Consider the following 15,869-nt stretch of genomic DNA (forward strand, 5'->3'; position numbering starts at 1 on the left):
TCCCCATCCTCAGGGGCTCCTTTGGATGCTCTCTAATAGGGTTTTTTTTTCCACTTTGTGGTGCCCCCAGGACTTGAGGCCATACCAGTGCAGAGCAGAGCAGAGCAGAGCAGAGCAGAGCAGGACAGGCAGTGCTGGGCCTGATGACCCCCAGGACATTGCTGACCCTCCTGGCTGCCAGGGCACTGCTGACTCAGATAAATGTGGCTATTACCAGGATGCCCAGCTCCCTTTCCGTGGTGCTGCTCTCCAGCCTCTCAGGGTTTGCCCCATCCTAGCTGCAGAATCCAACACTCGCCCTTGTCAAACTCCATCCAGTTGGTGATTGCCAATCTCTAATTCGTTGAGGCCTCTCTGCCCTCGAGGGAGTCAACAGTTCCTCCCAGTTTAGTGTGTCAGCAAGCTCAGTGTCCCTTTGAGTCCTGCATCCAGGCTGTTAATGAGATGTTGAAGAGAACTGGGCTGAGGATGGAGCCCTGTGGAGCTCACTGGTGAGCAGAACCCAGCCTGATGGCTTGATGGACAGATCTAAGCACAAAGGATATTCCAAAGTTTTGGGCTTATCTACTCCTTGTAATGCCCCAGAGGGTCCAGTTTAATTTTAGGAGACATCAACTGCTGCTAACCTGGATAGCCAGGAGCTGGGATTAGGCCACAGACACCCACAGTGAGCACTGGGTTCTGGAGGCTGGTCGACAAACCCATTTCTGCTTTATTCATTTCTCCTGCACTGGACCCTGTGAACTTTCCACCTTTTAAAAAAAAACCCAGAAAAACTACCCGACCCCCAGATGATTTGGACATGTTACACAAGCTGCAATGGGACAGAGGGGTGACACAGCTGGAGCCTGCACTCTGCTCAGCCTTCCCTACCACTGCTAGGAAGCTTTCCTTTCCCTGGGATTATTTTTTTTTATTATTTTTTAAAATTATTATTTTCATTCCTAAGTCCTCCATTTTTTTGTAATAAAATATATTTTTATTAAGAGATAATTAGAAGCAGAGCCCGGAAATACACAGACTGCATTAAAATATAAAAGAGCATTTCCAAGGGGCAGGAAGCCCAGCCATTGGCATTCTATGGACAAATTGAAAAGGATTCAAATTCCCATTTTTTTCTTTTTTTTTTTTTTTTTAATAACTTTTTTCCTTTTTTTGTTGTTTTGAAATTTTTTTAAGAGAAAAAATAATTCAAGAAGGGTGAAAGTTAGCAGAACTCAATTCCTCTTCAGTTTTCCAATGAAAATGGGAAAAAAATCCAGCACATTTAGTGTTAGGAGACAGACAGAGCAAATATGAAGCACCTACAGTTGAAAGCAGAAGATACCTTTTTTTTTTGTCTTTTTTTTTTTTTTGCTCCCAGTAATACAATGGCATTAAACTGTGGGAACAGTGGGGTTTTTGTTGGTTTTTTTTCCATATTAAATGCCTAAACAGATTGCTTATTTTTCCATGTTGTCTTTTAAAACGAAATAACTCTTCAGTTGCAATAGTCCAACGTGTAACAGGAGCCAGGTCAACTGTGTGACTTCACCATGCATCCTAGAACTGCAGTATTACCATCTTTCCCTCAGCAGAATGATCCTTTTAAGACAATATCACCAGCATAGGATTGCTGCTTTACTCCTGGCAAAACACGTGGATTATTATTCTCTGGAAAAAAAAAAGAAACTCTGCAAACTTCAAGGCGTTTCTCCAGCATTCAATGGAAAACAAACCAGAAAAAAAAAAAGAAACCAAACAGGGGAGGTGGAAGGGAAAGGGGAGATGAAGGATGGTGAATCATCCTGATTTCCCTGTGATTAGTGTGTCACTACAGTCACAGAACAAGAAACAGAAACCTTGTCAAGTGGAAATGCCTCTCCAGTGGGTTGCTGTTGCCCATGCAGACGACAGCAGGAACTTTGAAACCGGGCTTGTAATTGAGTCTGTATTCCTTAATCACTTGCATTCACTCTTTAAACAAAAAAAACAAAACAAAAATGAAAAAAAAAAAATCTATTCAGTACCGGAGATTAAATAATCACGTGTGTAGTCTCGTTGAAATAAATTTTCAGATTCCTTAAGAAGTCTAATTACTTTCAGTTGCCATTTTTAAATAACTATATATATATTTGTATATATTATCCTGTGATTCTAGTTATGGTTCCTCTGCTGCACTGAAGATTTAGAAGGAGCATAAAAGCCTTTTTGTCCCCCACGAACAGCACAAATGCTGCAGAAAGGTTATAACAGGCAGTCTTGTCTTGCTACCTTCATTGATCCGGGCGATCCATGGCTTCATCATAAGTGATTATCCTTTTGGGATCTGGAAAGAAAGCAGAATTTTAAGTTTTGGACAAGCTACTTTCAGGCCCTGTGGCTGAAAATAAACACAAGGTACTTGGCTGTTAATGGACTTTTCCTTTGGATCCCCATTCCTGCCAAGGAACCCCAAGCTCAGGCTTCCCCAGAGCAGAGCCTGCTCCCCACAGCAGCACAAATAGCTTTTCCCACACAGAATCTCTTCTCAGGTGGCTTGTGGAGATACACCAGAATTTAAAACTTATTATTGGATGTGACACCCAACACCAGAAATAGAAAGCAATTTTGTATACACATAGAGGAGAGTCATTAAATCTAATTTGACACTGGGTTTATTGCTCTTTTACAGAGTCTGCTTCTCTCCAAGCAGCTCACCATCATAGCAAAGCTTATTGTCTTGACTTTCAGGGATCTGAAACAGAGATAAATCCAGACTACAAACCGCAGGCGCTGAAGAACTGAACCCAGGCATCTCCAAACACAGAGACAATCCACTCTCATTCATGCCCCCTCCCAACAGACAGAGCAATTTGGCTCATTTATTCTTTCCAACATCCTTACCTTGCTTCTGCAAATTCCAAACCGCTTCCATTTCTGTGGAGGCAAAAGGAGATCACTGTTATTATGCAGATTGATGCTGCCATTAGAGACCATTCCAAACACACTCTAATTTTCTGAGTGAGGAGGTTGTGGAGGCCTTCAGAGCCAACCCCATCCCACCCAGCAGCAGAGTCCCAGCCCAGCCCACAGGACTGCACCAATTTCACATGAATAATCCAGCAATAAAAGGCAAAGGCATGGCTGTAACATGGTCTTAAGGGTCAGAGAGCCAAGCTGAGCATCCAAAATGTCATCACCATTCACCAGTCCCACATATCACAATCTAACTTCAGGCTTTACTACTCTGACTCCAACGCTGCTTTGCACATTACAGCCTCAACAAGGAGCCTGGAGAGATGATTTTTACAAGTTGATGCTTAGTGTGTGTGAAATGAGAACTGCTGGACACAGCGAGCTGCACATGGTTCACAGCGTGTGTGTGCTGAAGCACCAGGCAAGGGATGCTGTGTGAACATCTCTGCAGAGCTGCTGCCAACACACTGTCCAGGAGCAAGGTGTGATGCTCCACACACCAGGCTTGCAGTTCTTTCCCCAGTTTACCTCTACAAACCCTCCCCAGTTCTCCCTGGACAAGCATTATGCTTTTATTTACCCAAGAAATAATGGCAAAATTAGATTTTCTTTTCATCCACATCAAGAAACAAAACACTCTTCCCTTTAAAATATCCCCCCAAATAAAACTGCATCTTTAGAGAACCATTCAAAGTACCTCCTTTTAGCTGCTATCAAGATGGAATTTTGTGAGCTAGAATATTGATGAAGACACTGACTGTACCCTGTGCCCAATAGACAGAATTATAGAAAATGAGCATTTAGTTGGAACACAACCTGAAAGAAACACCTTTCAAGTCTCTTTTCTGCCACAAAGGGTGACAGGACCTCAGTAGGGGCTAGGAAAGGAGAATGGCAAGGGATTATCAAGGTACACGGGATGTGCTGTAAAGCACAAAACAAGGCAGGAAGTAAACTAACCAGCATGGGAAAGGAAGAAGAAAAAGCCCTACAAAACTCCTGGCCTCAGCACGGTGTGTGCCAAGTGTCACCTCCATCAATCGCCTCCCTTCTCCAACCCTTCATCTGTCCTTTGTCCGCTACAATCTCCAGCTCCCCGGGGCAGGAAATTGCATGCAAATAAATATTGCCACCCCTCCCTGCACAATTAAGCCTTTTGTAAGGAAAGCCCTGACAAAATTTTACGAGGTCTGTTATTTTTGTGTCAGGATAGTAACAGCAACACTTTGCACTTCTATTGGGGAACCCTAAGTGCTTTGGGAATAGTAGCCAGCCTCTAACACCCCCAGGGATAGAAGCAGGCTGGCGAGGGACTGCCTCCCTCATTTGCCAGATGCAGATTCCCCTGAAGTAAAATGAACCAGCTACTAAAATTACCTCCCGTGGAGCGAGTTTTCCATTCAGCGCAGTTTGATGCATCGTTTCCTAACAGCTAAAGAACATCGCCTATTTTAACAGCTTTCCCCAAAGGCAGGGGAGAGAAAACTACTCCCGAGTTGTTGGTTCCTGCACATTAAAGCAACATTTGAGCATCAAATACAAGGCAGAGATGAAGCACCACCCACCACTATATCCCCATGCACAGACCACGCTGCCTTGTGCACTTCATTTGGCATTAACTTCCCTGGACTACGTAAGAATGTGAACTCATTATATTAAGAGTATCTGACAGTAAGACAAGCAGATAAATACTGTTAGGAACACACAAGAAAACTACTAAGTTGACAAAATTCTGTTTCAAAAAAATCTAACACACCCACAACCTTTTCAGGCTTCAATCTCCCTTCTTCTCCTCCCTCAGAAAGGGAGGGTGGTGTAAAGTGTCCTGTAAATCCCAGACACCTGGACACACTGGCTGGCAGATGCTCAGCCTGACCAAGCTACAAAACCAAAGACCATCAGCAAACAATGCAATAACAGCTCTTACTAAATATCACCTGCCATCAGCAGAGCAAGGTCCTCCCCTCCACCTGGCAGCACAGGGACAGGGGACAGCACAGGTTCAGTACATTGACCAACTGAAACAACTTCACAGAGGAAAAAAGAATAAGCCTTAGGCTAACTGCTACACAAGCTAGGAAAAAAAAAAAGGGTTTTCTTCAATCTTAAAATGGAATTTTATTAATTATTCTGCTTCACTTGGTGAGTTTTCCTCCCAGTTCCAGGCTGTGGTCACCTATGACTGGCAGAAGGTGCTCTGACAAATGCCATGGCCACTCTCTCAGGTACTGCCCTAAAACCAAGTACTGGTTCTTCCCAAAGACCTGCCTGGCAGGAGCCACCATTCCCAAAACCAGACACGTGGCTGGGGAAATAGCAAACTTTCTTCTCAAGTGGACTCCAACCCAGCTGGAGAAAAATGCCATCAACAAACCCTTGCACAACCCAGCATCAAAGCCAGCCCTGCTCCAAGCCAGGGGCAGAACTAGGTCACCTCCTGTGCCCCTTCCAACCTCTCGTTTTCCAGGATTTTTTATAATTAGCTGGCCTCTCCACAGCCCTCAGGCTCGTGGTTTGCTGAGAAACTGCCTGGGGCAGACAGTCCCAGTCACATCCACCTAAACCACTTTTTCTGGGGACTATCACTGAAACAAAGGGTCACTGGAGGAAAGCTTTGATGTCAGGAACAGACTAAGGCACACTCTGGTGAATTGTGCTGGGATTCCTCATAAGTCAATAAACTTTACAGCAGGACCTTGGAGGGTAAAGAAGTGTTCCTGTAATAACTTGCTAAGACAGGCACTTTTACACACATTTCCCTTGCCAGAGAGGCAGTCCCTGCAAACAGAAGTGTCTGCACAATGCCACACTACTACTTCTTTGTCCTTATAAATCCCAAAATTGTCCCTAAAATACAACACTAAAGAAATAACAAGCAGGCACCATTCTCATCTGATTTCTTCTGTTTGTATCTGCAGGACAATGATTAAGCATGGGGATTGCCCTGGAAACTAAGCAAAGAATAAGAATTCCATGCTGTGGAGACTCATGGCTGGTACAGCATACACTGTACTCATCCTGACAACTGGGAAAGAGCAGGCACTCGAAGGAGAATTAAATCAGCTTTTGCCCCACAAGGCCATAACCAACAGAGCAAGCTCTAACTCCTTTCCACCAAGGGGGGATGGGAAACCAAGGGGTTTTCCCCCCCCCCTCTCCTGATGTAAAGGATGAAAATTGCTGAATTCACAGATCTGCTATTTCTTCTGACCCAGTTCACCATTCTGGCGAATGCCACTCCTGGCTGGCCCACTCTGCCTTGCTCTATTTTCCATGCTGCTCTCCTGCTTCTTCACGCGAGCAGAGATGCTGCTGTGACTGAGATGCTGAGAAGGAACAAAGCAGCAGCACAGGCAGAAAGTCAGGGCCAAGAATAAGGGAAACCCTGCAGCTCTCTCTCCTCCACCCATGTGGTCTTCACTACTGTGCAGCTGAGCTGGAAGCCTCAATTATTTGCTTTTTAGCTCAGGACAAGCAAATTATTGAGCTTCCCACCACAAAGCTTGCCATCTAGAGCACAGTGTTAGTGACAGCCTGGCCTGGAAGACTGCAACTGCCTGAATATGACAAAATTCTCTAAAGCGTTGACAATTATTCCTGTATGAAGTATTTTCTAGCTGTCTTTAAATAAGGACTAAAGCAGTAAGAAGATGCTGACTTCAATGGAAGTAAAGCTGACATACACTCAACCTCCTTACCTGAAGGACCAAAATATCCGCAAGGATCAGTTTTACCTCAAAAAGATAAGGATTTTGGCAATGCCACACCAAGGCAGAAGTTCAACTCTAACCTAGGTAGGGGACAATGACTCCAAGCGAGAGCACCACTCCTTCCTGGGCCTTCCAGCCTCCCATATGATGCTCACCCCTGTCTCCAAGCCCATCCATCCTGTCTCTAGCCCACCAGTGCTCAGCTAAATCAGATCTCCCTTGGTAAATCAGATTTGTCACCCGCGAGTGTTTCAAGGCACCGTCACAAACACCGAGCGGCACGGGCTGTCAATGAAGGCAGCCACATTGAAGGATCGTGTTTTACACTCAAGCAGATCAGATGATCAAGGGAGTCTTTCTGCCCTTTAAAAAGAGGCAAAAAAATAGAAAGAAGCAAGGCATGAAGCAGGGGTACAAGGAAACTAACAGGAAAAGCTTCCAAAAGAACAAGAGGATGCATCATCATCCTTGTCTAAGTGTTCCCAGTGCTCTGACTTCTGGGTAAATGCAGTCTGGGTACACACAAAGGAACAAAGCAATCTTCCACCAGGACCTCACTGTACTCTGCAGCCACCCAGCCTCACACCCCAGCACAGCACGGCCTTGCCAGCACCCAGGGAGACTGGGATGAGTTACAGGATCACTGCACCAGAGCCGTCCTCTCTGGGAGCCACCTCCTCCATCCATCTTTCCACAGGGAAGCTGTGAAGCAATTACAGTTTATAATGTCCCCTGCAGTTGCTGGGCAAACCATGCACAGGAAAGCCTGGTTTGCTGGAACAAAGCTCTCGAGTAAGCTGGAGGCTTTCCCACAGCAATTTACAGTCCAGGATGAGGATCCACATAACCTGGTCACAGTTACAGGCACAAACAGTGCAAAAAAGGTGCACAGTTGTGACATGCAAAGCACTGCAACCACTCACACTACAGCTCATTCCACACTACAACACCTGGAGTTTCATCCTTGCACTGATCTACTGCACATGGAGCCAGGGCAGGGAACACACCAGGACACCACACTCACCCCTGTCCTTGTCCCGTGATCGCTTCTCTTTGTGTTCATAACCCCAAGGGCAGGGCAGATGCAAAGATCAAACGACAGAGACTTTGCTCAAAAGCAAACAGATCAATCTGAGAGGGAGAAGTTCACCCAACTCTCAAAATCAAAACCAAACAGTCTGAGGACCCAGTTGCCCGGGATGCCCTAACACCAACCCAGGAAAACCCACAAGCTCTCCCAAGCAAGGAGGGAAAGGCAGCTTGTGATAAAGAAGTGAGTGAAATCGTTCTTTTCCTGCCACAGAGGAACTGGCTGGCTTGGAATTGGACCTCAGGAAAACAGCCCAAGACAAACTGAGAGGATGGTGTGGGAATTAACCCCCACACTGCTGTCCTGCAAACACATCTCACAGTTTTGAGGCATTTCACAGCACACGGTGAGCTCTGGCTGCTCACAGCAATGAAGAGGGGACAGGAAGCACCATGCCTCCAAATATTTCTTAGCCCAACTCACCCCAAGGGTGAAATGCAGCACCCACCATCAACACGGAAGCACAAAGACCTGGACTGATCTCCTGATTTGTAAAGCAGCAACAGCTTTTGAAGACTAAATAGGAGAAAGACAAGCCCAAGCTGTTTGGAGCACCCCATTACTGCATTAATGACAACACTGATTAGAAATATTTATCATCTTTTACCCCTAAGTAACACCTTGAAGACAGCACATACAGAGTAAAAAAGAAACCAGCAGAGATGAGTGCTGGGGCAGGATTGGGTATCCCCAGGCCATCATAAGGGTGCTTGCTCTGGATGCTCAAAGCAAGACCATTCACATGCAGAAGAGCAGAGAACAGTATTTTAACGGGTGCTTTAAGTGGCCATTCTTGCCATCAAATGTAATTAACTCCTGTGTTTAGAAGAGCTGAATGCAGCCAGGCTTTGAAGTTAACACCTCCTCGAGAGGACATGGGATGGAAGTGTTCGTTATTTTCCTGTTGTTCCAATTGTTTCACTGGGGTCTGCCTTTCACAGCAAGTGAGAATGGGAGAGCTGATGAGCCTTGCTGGCTTTTCTACAAGTTCAGGCTGACAAAAACAGGGAGACAAACAAGTCTAGGGAATATTTGCAAAATTAAGAAAAAGATCACCTAGGATTTTCTTCCATGTTCTGCTTTCTGATACTCCCGTTTTCTGATGGGAAGCTGGGATTTAAGGCTGCAGGCAGATACAAAAAATGAGAACAGAAAGCCTGCTTTAATGCTGGAATAAACTGAGCAGAAGGGAGAGGACCCAGATAAAATCAATTGATGAACACTGTTCTCAAGTAGACTAGAGCTTGAAATGTTAACGTGTTGAGAGGGAGATGACCTGGAAAAAATATTTGGAGTTATTATTTTTAAATGACTGGGCTTGTTATTACTACAGGAAGGCACCTGAGTTCATGCTTTACAGAGTTTGTGAAGTGGTAATTCAAGAACTTTGCAGATGGTCAAAATACAGCAAATTTGCTAAAGCCAACCAAGTACCAACCCTCTGCATAGGGGAACTCGACATTATTCCTATATGCATGTGGAATACTTAAGAACAAAAGGATGATCACCTTGATCCCTTCAGAGCAGAGGAGTGCAGGGAGAGGGAAGGGGGTCAAAAAAAGGAACTGTCCCCGTGTTGGTCAAGAGTGAATAAATAACACTGTCACAAAAGGGAACAAACAAACAGGTCCTGTTAACACAAACCAGCACCAAAAGCCAAGAACTGCCCCATGACCCCAGAGCTCCTGGGGCTGAGGCTAAAGCAGAAAGCAAACCATCCCACAGGCTTCCCTCTCTTCGTTCCCATTTTAAAGTGTCTGTATCATGTTTGAGTCATTTCAATCTCAAAAAAAAAAAAAAAAAACCAGGAAAAAAAAAAGCTGGACTACAAAGGACTGCATGAAAGCAATAAAATCATCTGAAAGATGTGGCCTACAAAGACAAGGAGAGAATTCAATCTGCAGCTTACAGAGGAGCTGATAAGAAAAGATTGGTCTTGCTGTTGCCTGTAATACTCAAGGGCAGGGAAAAAGTGTGTATGGGGCGCACTTAAAAAAAATAAATCACACCTACAGCTGAAGGAATAATTTTTTCTTCCTTCAAAGCCATGATTCTATGGTCTGATCTGCCCAGGGGAGACGCTGCAACACTTTGGTGGCAGAGGTGTGAGTACAGACTATGAAGCCTTCAGAGTGACAGAATATCACCTGGTACAGCTGGAACAGAGCAGCTGAACCTACACATTTAACTCCTTCCAATGCTCAGCAGCTTAGGAGGACCTGCTAAATGATCATCCTTATCAACATCAGTCATGCTCAATCCACGGGAACAGGGAAACAAATACCTCTTAACATTAATTAAACAATGCTTTGAGTAACTTCCCCAAACCGTTATTGCCATGAGAGATATGCAAGCGAAAAAAAAAAGGTCATTTTTAAAACAATTAGACTTGCTGTAAGGAACATACCACGTTAGAATATTGCACTTGTTAAGCCATTACCTTTAGTGTGATATAGAATAGCAGCCCTCAGGTCAAAAGAACCCCAGCTATCTTTCCTTTCTAGGCCTCTCTGGTACCTCTGTTCTTTGGCGGAGGCTAGCAAATTGTTCGTAGGAGAGGCCAGAGGATTCTCTACTTCATAGTCTTTTGAAAGAAACACTAAAGCACCTTGGCTACCGGTGTCTGCCTTTTGTAGGTCACCTGTGTGATGCGACTCCAAAGCTAAGACACCACCCTCAACAGCAGTCCCAGGCTTAAGAATAGCACTAAGAATTTGAGGGCTAGTCCGTTTATCCAGCTCATAAGCCTTAGGAAACACAGGTTGTTCAGTTCCTGAGGGAATGATTTCAGCACACTGTGAAACCAAAGTGGCAGGATATTCCCCTTGAAATGTCACTTCCATTAACTGATTATCTGCAGATTTCCCCACAACGGTTTCAGGTCCAGCACTGGGCTCGTTTATGAAAGACAAGCCCCACTGATTCTGGAAGATATCCCCCAGGTTCTGCTGATTCGTCTGCGAAGGGAAATCGACTTGCGCTGTACCCAGGAGCACAGTTTGCATATTTGAAGGGTAGATAAAAAGGCCAGATTTCTTTTGTTCGAGGGCTGTCGAAGTTGTACTCATGTCCTGGGTTACTGACTCAGAGGAGGTCGATGGTACAGTACTAGCAGCAGTTGAGAGCAGTGGCTGGGTCCCTGGGGAATACACACTTCCATCGGTCCCGGCGAGGATCGGCCCGTTTGAGAAGCTGGCAGAAGTGACAGATTTCATAGCAGACATGGGGACTTGGGACAGTCGACTTGATGTTTGGGCCTGAGTTTCCCCAGCAGATGACGAAGATGACGAGGACGATGTGGATGGAGTTTGAGCTGCTTTGTTGAGGTTTTCTTTAACTTTGCTTGCATAACTAATTTTGGGAACGATTTTAGCACTGCTATTGTCCACTGGAAAAACTGGGGGTGGTTTAAATAAGGTCCATGAGTCCTCTTTAGACGTAGCCGACGATGCATGCTTCCCTTTGGGCCGGTCATCAAACTTCTTGCTGCTAATCCCAGGTTTGGCATCAGAGTTTTTCCGCGGTACATCCCCGAGCCCAGGCTTTCCCCGGCCGGCTCCACCAGCCCCAGCCTCGTATTTCCAAACAGGCTTAGTATTTTCAATTCGGTTCCCCTTTTGTTCACTATAATCAGGCTTGAAACTCTCAAGTTCCTGTTTCAAGGTTGGTGCGCTGACCTCCTGCTGCATTATTTTCTCCTGTACTAGATTCAAGTTCTCACAGCCCTTGGCACTGTTGCGCCTGCCTTTCCGTTTTTTGGGTGTAGTATATCCACTCTCAGAGCCACTACCATCATTATCAGCCCCTTTTCCTACGTAGCCATTCGTGATGTAGCTGGAATTGTTGGTTACCACGCCGTTTGGAATTGACACTCCCTCTGGCTTGTCTGAGGACTGGCTCTCTCTGTGTTTGTTTTCGTAGGACTTCTCATTCTTTTTGTCCATGCTATTTTTCTGAATGAAGTTCTTGGTTTTGATTCCAGCTTTCCCCAAAGCACTGGCCTTCACAGTCTGCTTTGGGGTGACATTAGGATCTGTGAGCTGCTGGCTGCCATTGGGTACCCTGGATCCTGGGGTGGTGGCTTCATCAGAGCACAGGCCTTTTAGTGACACTTCTCGTTCTCCTGCGTTGCCATTTAGCTCTCCGTAGCCTAGAAGGAAGCCAAAAACAGCAAAAGGCAAGAATTAGAACATGAAATGTTAGACTTGTCATTGCAGAATGCTGCAGTCAGCCCCAAACATATCCAGTTTCCTCGTGCAGACATTTTAAAATAGGAAAATATCTAGTCTCTGAGGTAAAGCAGCATAAATTTATTTGCTGGAACCCACAGCAAGAAGGGTTAAGCAGAAAGGATCAGCTGTGACTGACTCTCACATAACTGAGTGACATACAGATAACATAACAAAGCAAAAGAAAATACAGATATTTTCCTATGTCAGGAAAATATACTGTACTGAAGATCACTGGCAAGTGGGAGAGCTATTTCATCAGCTACTATTTCCAGGTCACAGGGAGGAAAAAATTAATTCCCAGGATGCTTCAAGACAGCGGGATCCACTGCCTTTGTGACAAGATCTGTGGAGGTTCAGAATACACACTGTGAACAAGGGACAACTCCTACCATCTCCATCAGCTCCTGGGCCTGCAACACCAGCAGTCCTCCTTCCCACCCTCCTCCCAAATGCCATCTCAGTAAAGGGGAAAAAAAAAAAAAACCAAAAAAGCAGTATTTCAGTATTTCTAAAAGGACATGTGCAAGTCCAGTTGGAAGATGGAAGGAAGAAAATGTAACCACATCTCCTCACTGCATTTCAAGATAGTGACCAACACCTCCCTACACGTGCTTTTTAGCACTGAAAAGGTGAGAAAACTGGGAAGAAATGCATCCCTGCAAGCACCCTTCTGCTGCCACCAGCAACTGGTCTTTTGCCCACTGAAAAACTAGTATTTCAGAGTCCCTAGGAGAGCTGGTATGAGCTTGAGACCCAAGAAATAAAGTACATGCTGAGGGCTCCAACTCACAAAACCATGAGATTGTGCTGCACACTCAGCTTTCCTTTTTCCTTCTAGAAGTTCACTTCTATGCCTTACGGTTCTGAAGTGAATATTGGGAGAGCAACTCAAGCAGAGCTGGAAGCCCAGAACAGTCCCCTCTGAACCAATTTAACTTCCTCTTTGCTTTCCCCTTTTTAAAAATCTCTGGCCAGAGGCCTGCTGCTTTCGAGGACCCTGGCTACAGTGCCCCAAGAGAAGCTCTGGAGCCCCACTGGGAGACAGGGAGAGCACACTGTGCCCTGCTCAACAAATGCACTCCAGCTGCAGACCGAGCAGAGGGATCCCTCCTCCTGCACCCGCTGCTCCTCTGACTCATCCATCCTCCTTCCCGAGGCTGGAAAGCCTTATATCTCCCACAACCACTGACCCACCTAAGGCTCCATCTGCAGCCACGGTGGCACGGAGTCAGCACAGAGAGGGAGTCCCTCAACAACTGGAGTGGGCAAAACTCCAGATCGAAAAAGAATGTTTTTGTTGTTGCTGATGTTGTTGAAATTAACTGCTGTAACTAAAAATCATTGTTACCCTCACATCCTGGAGCCTCAGATGTCTGGCAGATGTAACAGCTCAAGTTCTGTGCAAGTCGGGAACACAAGAATCCTTGTAGGAATATTTACAGAAATTCCACAACTGAGTTTGCCGGGGGGGATCAAAAAGGATTTTACTACATGTAAGTATCTGTAACCACCACAACTTCCACTATAACTTTCAAATACGTTGTTAAGAAAATCAACCATAAATACTTCCCCCTAGAGAGAACTACCACAGGGGGGATCCTCTAAAATGAAGTATTTCAGTATAGTGTGAAGAGGAAGCCCTCTCAAGAGCAGAGTGTTACAGCTGACCTTGTATGACTCAAGACTTCTGACACCACTTGTTAATGAAGCAAAACAATAAGAGTGGTCATAAGACCATTGCAGATGAGGAGTGAAAGAATAAAATAAAGAACAAAATCCATTTCAGTAAGTCAGTGTGTCAGCAGTTTCTAGTTCCAATTCTCAAGTATTCACAGCTCAGCTGCCTGAGTTTTCTCCAAATCAACATTTGGCACAGCTGGCCTTGGCCTGGACATGGAGGTGCAGCAACCAAAATTTAGGGGAGAGGAAAAGAAACAGGATGGCAAAAAGAACAGGTGAAGAGGATCTGGCAAGCTCACAAACAGTTTCAGAGCCGGGAAGGGAGGGGTGCCAGCCTAGGCACATATTAAAACCCTGGGCACGCTGCAAACAGTGAAATGACTACTCAACTTATTTTTGCTCGGTAACTTATTTTAGCGTGTGCCGGATCAGGTCCCTCCCTGCCTGCCCAGGCTGCACATGGGGCACTGCCGACCCCGCTCTGCTGCTGCCAGGCCCCCTCCCACCTCCCGCCTCGTTATGTAAAAGGAAAATTCAAGGGAAAAAAAAAAAAAAAAAGTACGCGGCACTCCGGCCGGCTGGTGGCCACGCACTCGCTCTGACCCCGCATAAGCCCCCCCAGAGGGGATTGCGGGAGCCGGGGAGACCCCAGGAGCGCGGCGGGGGCTCCGGCCCTGCCCGTGTTCGGCTGCCCCCGCGCCGCTGCCCGGCCACCGCCTCTGCGGCGCTGCCGCCCGGCCAGCGGCGGCTGGGCACGGCCCGGGGGCCGCAGCCCCGGCGCCGGCGGGGAGAAGGCGGCCGAGCGCCCTGGGCCGGGCCGGGCCGCGCCGCCTCCCGCCGCCGCCGGCGGGGCCGGGCCGGGCCCCTCCGCCCGCCCTGACTCATTGATCCTGGCGCTCATCAATCGCTCGGCCGCCCCCCGCGCCCCCCCAGGGCCCGGCGGCGGGGCAGCGCGGCCCAGCCCCACGTGCGGGCGGGCGGCCGTGCCGGCGGGCCCGCGGCTCCCGCAGCCCCAACATGGCGGACAGGAAGCGGCCCCAGCGCGGCGGAGAAGCTTCGAGCCGGGCCGGGGGAGGCGGCGGCGGAGGAGGAGGAGGAGGAAGAGGGGGGGCCCCGCCGCCGCCCCGCGAAGGTCACAGGCCCCATCCCCCCGCCCGCCCCGACCTGGTCTCCGCTTCGGCGCCTCCGTGTGCTGCGGGCCGCCGTGCTTGTGCTCGTGGCGGAGCGGCGGCTTGGGCTGGGCTCGGCCGTCGGGCGACGGCAGGTAGGCGCTCTGCGGGTGGTGGTGGTGGTGCCCGTAGTAGTAATAGTGGTGGTGGTGATGGTGGTGGTGGGGCTGCTCCTCCATGGGGGGCGGCTGGCGGGGCCGGGCCGGGCTGAGCGCTCGCTGCTGGGCCGTGCGGCTCCGGCGCGGGGACGCGGCTGGCGCGGGGGAGGCGGCGGACTGGCAGCGCCCGCCCTGCAATCAGCGAGCGGCGCCGCCGCGCCCGCCCCCCGCCCCGCCCCGCCCCGCCGCGGCCGGGGGAGAGCCGGCCCGGCCAGCGCGGACCCGCCCGGCCGCCCCCTCCCCGGGCCAGCGGCAGGTGAGGCTGCCGGGGACGGGGCTGTTTCGGGGCGGGTGCGCTTCGCCCCCTCCTCGTGCGAGCGCGGGGCCGGAACGAGCGGCCACGGCGGAGCCGGCTCTGTCCCCGGCCCTCGCTGTTGGGGTGTTCCATAAGCGGCGGGGGGCGGCGTGCGGCCCCGGGGGGTTTCACCGCAGGGTCACCGGGAGGAGGGCGGCCCGGGATGCTGCAAAGCCGCGTTTTACCGTCACGGAGCGTATGAACCGCGCCCCGCGGCAGGCGGAGGGGGTTGGAACAGCCCCAGCCAGGGCCATGCGGAGGGGATCTGGGCAGGGAGGTGAACACCGCGAGCGGCCGGGCTCCCAGCCGCAGCCACGGAGAGCGCGGAGCAGCAGCAGCGCCCCGAATCGCTGCCGGGCCGAGCTGCAGCGCTCCCGCAGAAACCGGAGCTCGCCCGGCTCCAGGGCTCCACCCGCAGCCGCCCGGGCGGACCCGCCGTGCTCACCACCCACCCGGCCAGGGAAAGGTGGGCTCAGTATATGCACCTGTCCACCTCCGAGAGAAGCACCGGAAATTTAACCGATCCTTAACAAAAAATCAAAGGTTGTTGGGGAAATCCGAGAGCGTAAGGAGAGCTCTTGAAACTTGTCAAAATTTG

The 15,869-nt window shown here is 48.7% G+C and overlaps 1 protein-coding gene across 3 annotated transcripts; it reads right to left on the minus strand.

Annotated features, from left to right (window-relative positions):
* Positions 1-956: 956 nt before the first annotated feature.
* NUFIP2 (nuclear FMR1 interacting protein 2) lies at positions 957-15,099 on the minus strand. Of its 3 annotated transcripts, none has more exons than XM_085078351.1 (5): positions 14,814-15,099; positions 10,178-11,887; positions 2,866-2,898; positions 2,254-2,308; positions 957-1,653 (listed from the first exon to the last, which is right to left on the minus strand). In XM_085078351.1, the coding sequence occupies exons 1-4, from the start codon at positions 14,995-14,997 to the stop codon at positions 2,256-2,258; spliced, it is 1,980 nt and encodes a 659-aa protein (XP_084934477.1). In that variant the 5' UTR covers positions 14,998-15,099; the 3' UTR covers positions 957-1,653; positions 2,254-2,255. The 3 variants fall into 3 exon arrangements, with proteins under 3 accessions (XP_084934477.1, XP_084934476.1, XP_084934475.1); XM_085078350.1 differs by having other exon boundaries at positions 957-1,956; XM_085078349.1 differs by having other exon boundaries at positions 957-2,308.
* Between the last annotated feature and the right edge of the window lie 770 nt (positions 15,100-15,869).

This window comes from Lichenostomus cassidix, chromosome 19 (genome assembly GCF_008360975.1).
Source record: "Lichenostomus cassidix isolate B80296 chromosome 19, HeHo_3.0, whole genome shotgun sequence".
In the NCBI taxonomy this organism is placed as follows: domain Eukaryota; kingdom Metazoa; phylum Chordata; class Aves; order Passeriformes; family Meliphagidae; genus Lichenostomus; species Lichenostomus cassidix.

Excerpts from the sequence above, each read along its gene's own strand:
- NUFIP2 (XM_085078351.1), bottom strand. The coding sequence starts at position 14,997 with ATGGAGGAGCAGCCCCACCACCACCATCACCACCACCACTATTACTAC. Across the intron at positions 11,888-14,813 it reads GGCGCCGAAGCGGAGACCAG|GCTACGGAGAGCTAAATGGC; the intron begins GTCGGGGCGGGC and ends GCTTCCTTCTAG. Across the intron at positions 2,899-10,177 it reads TATTCTATATCACACTAAAG|AAATGGAAGCGGTTTGGAAT; the intron begins GTAATGGCTTAA and ends TTGCCTCCACAG.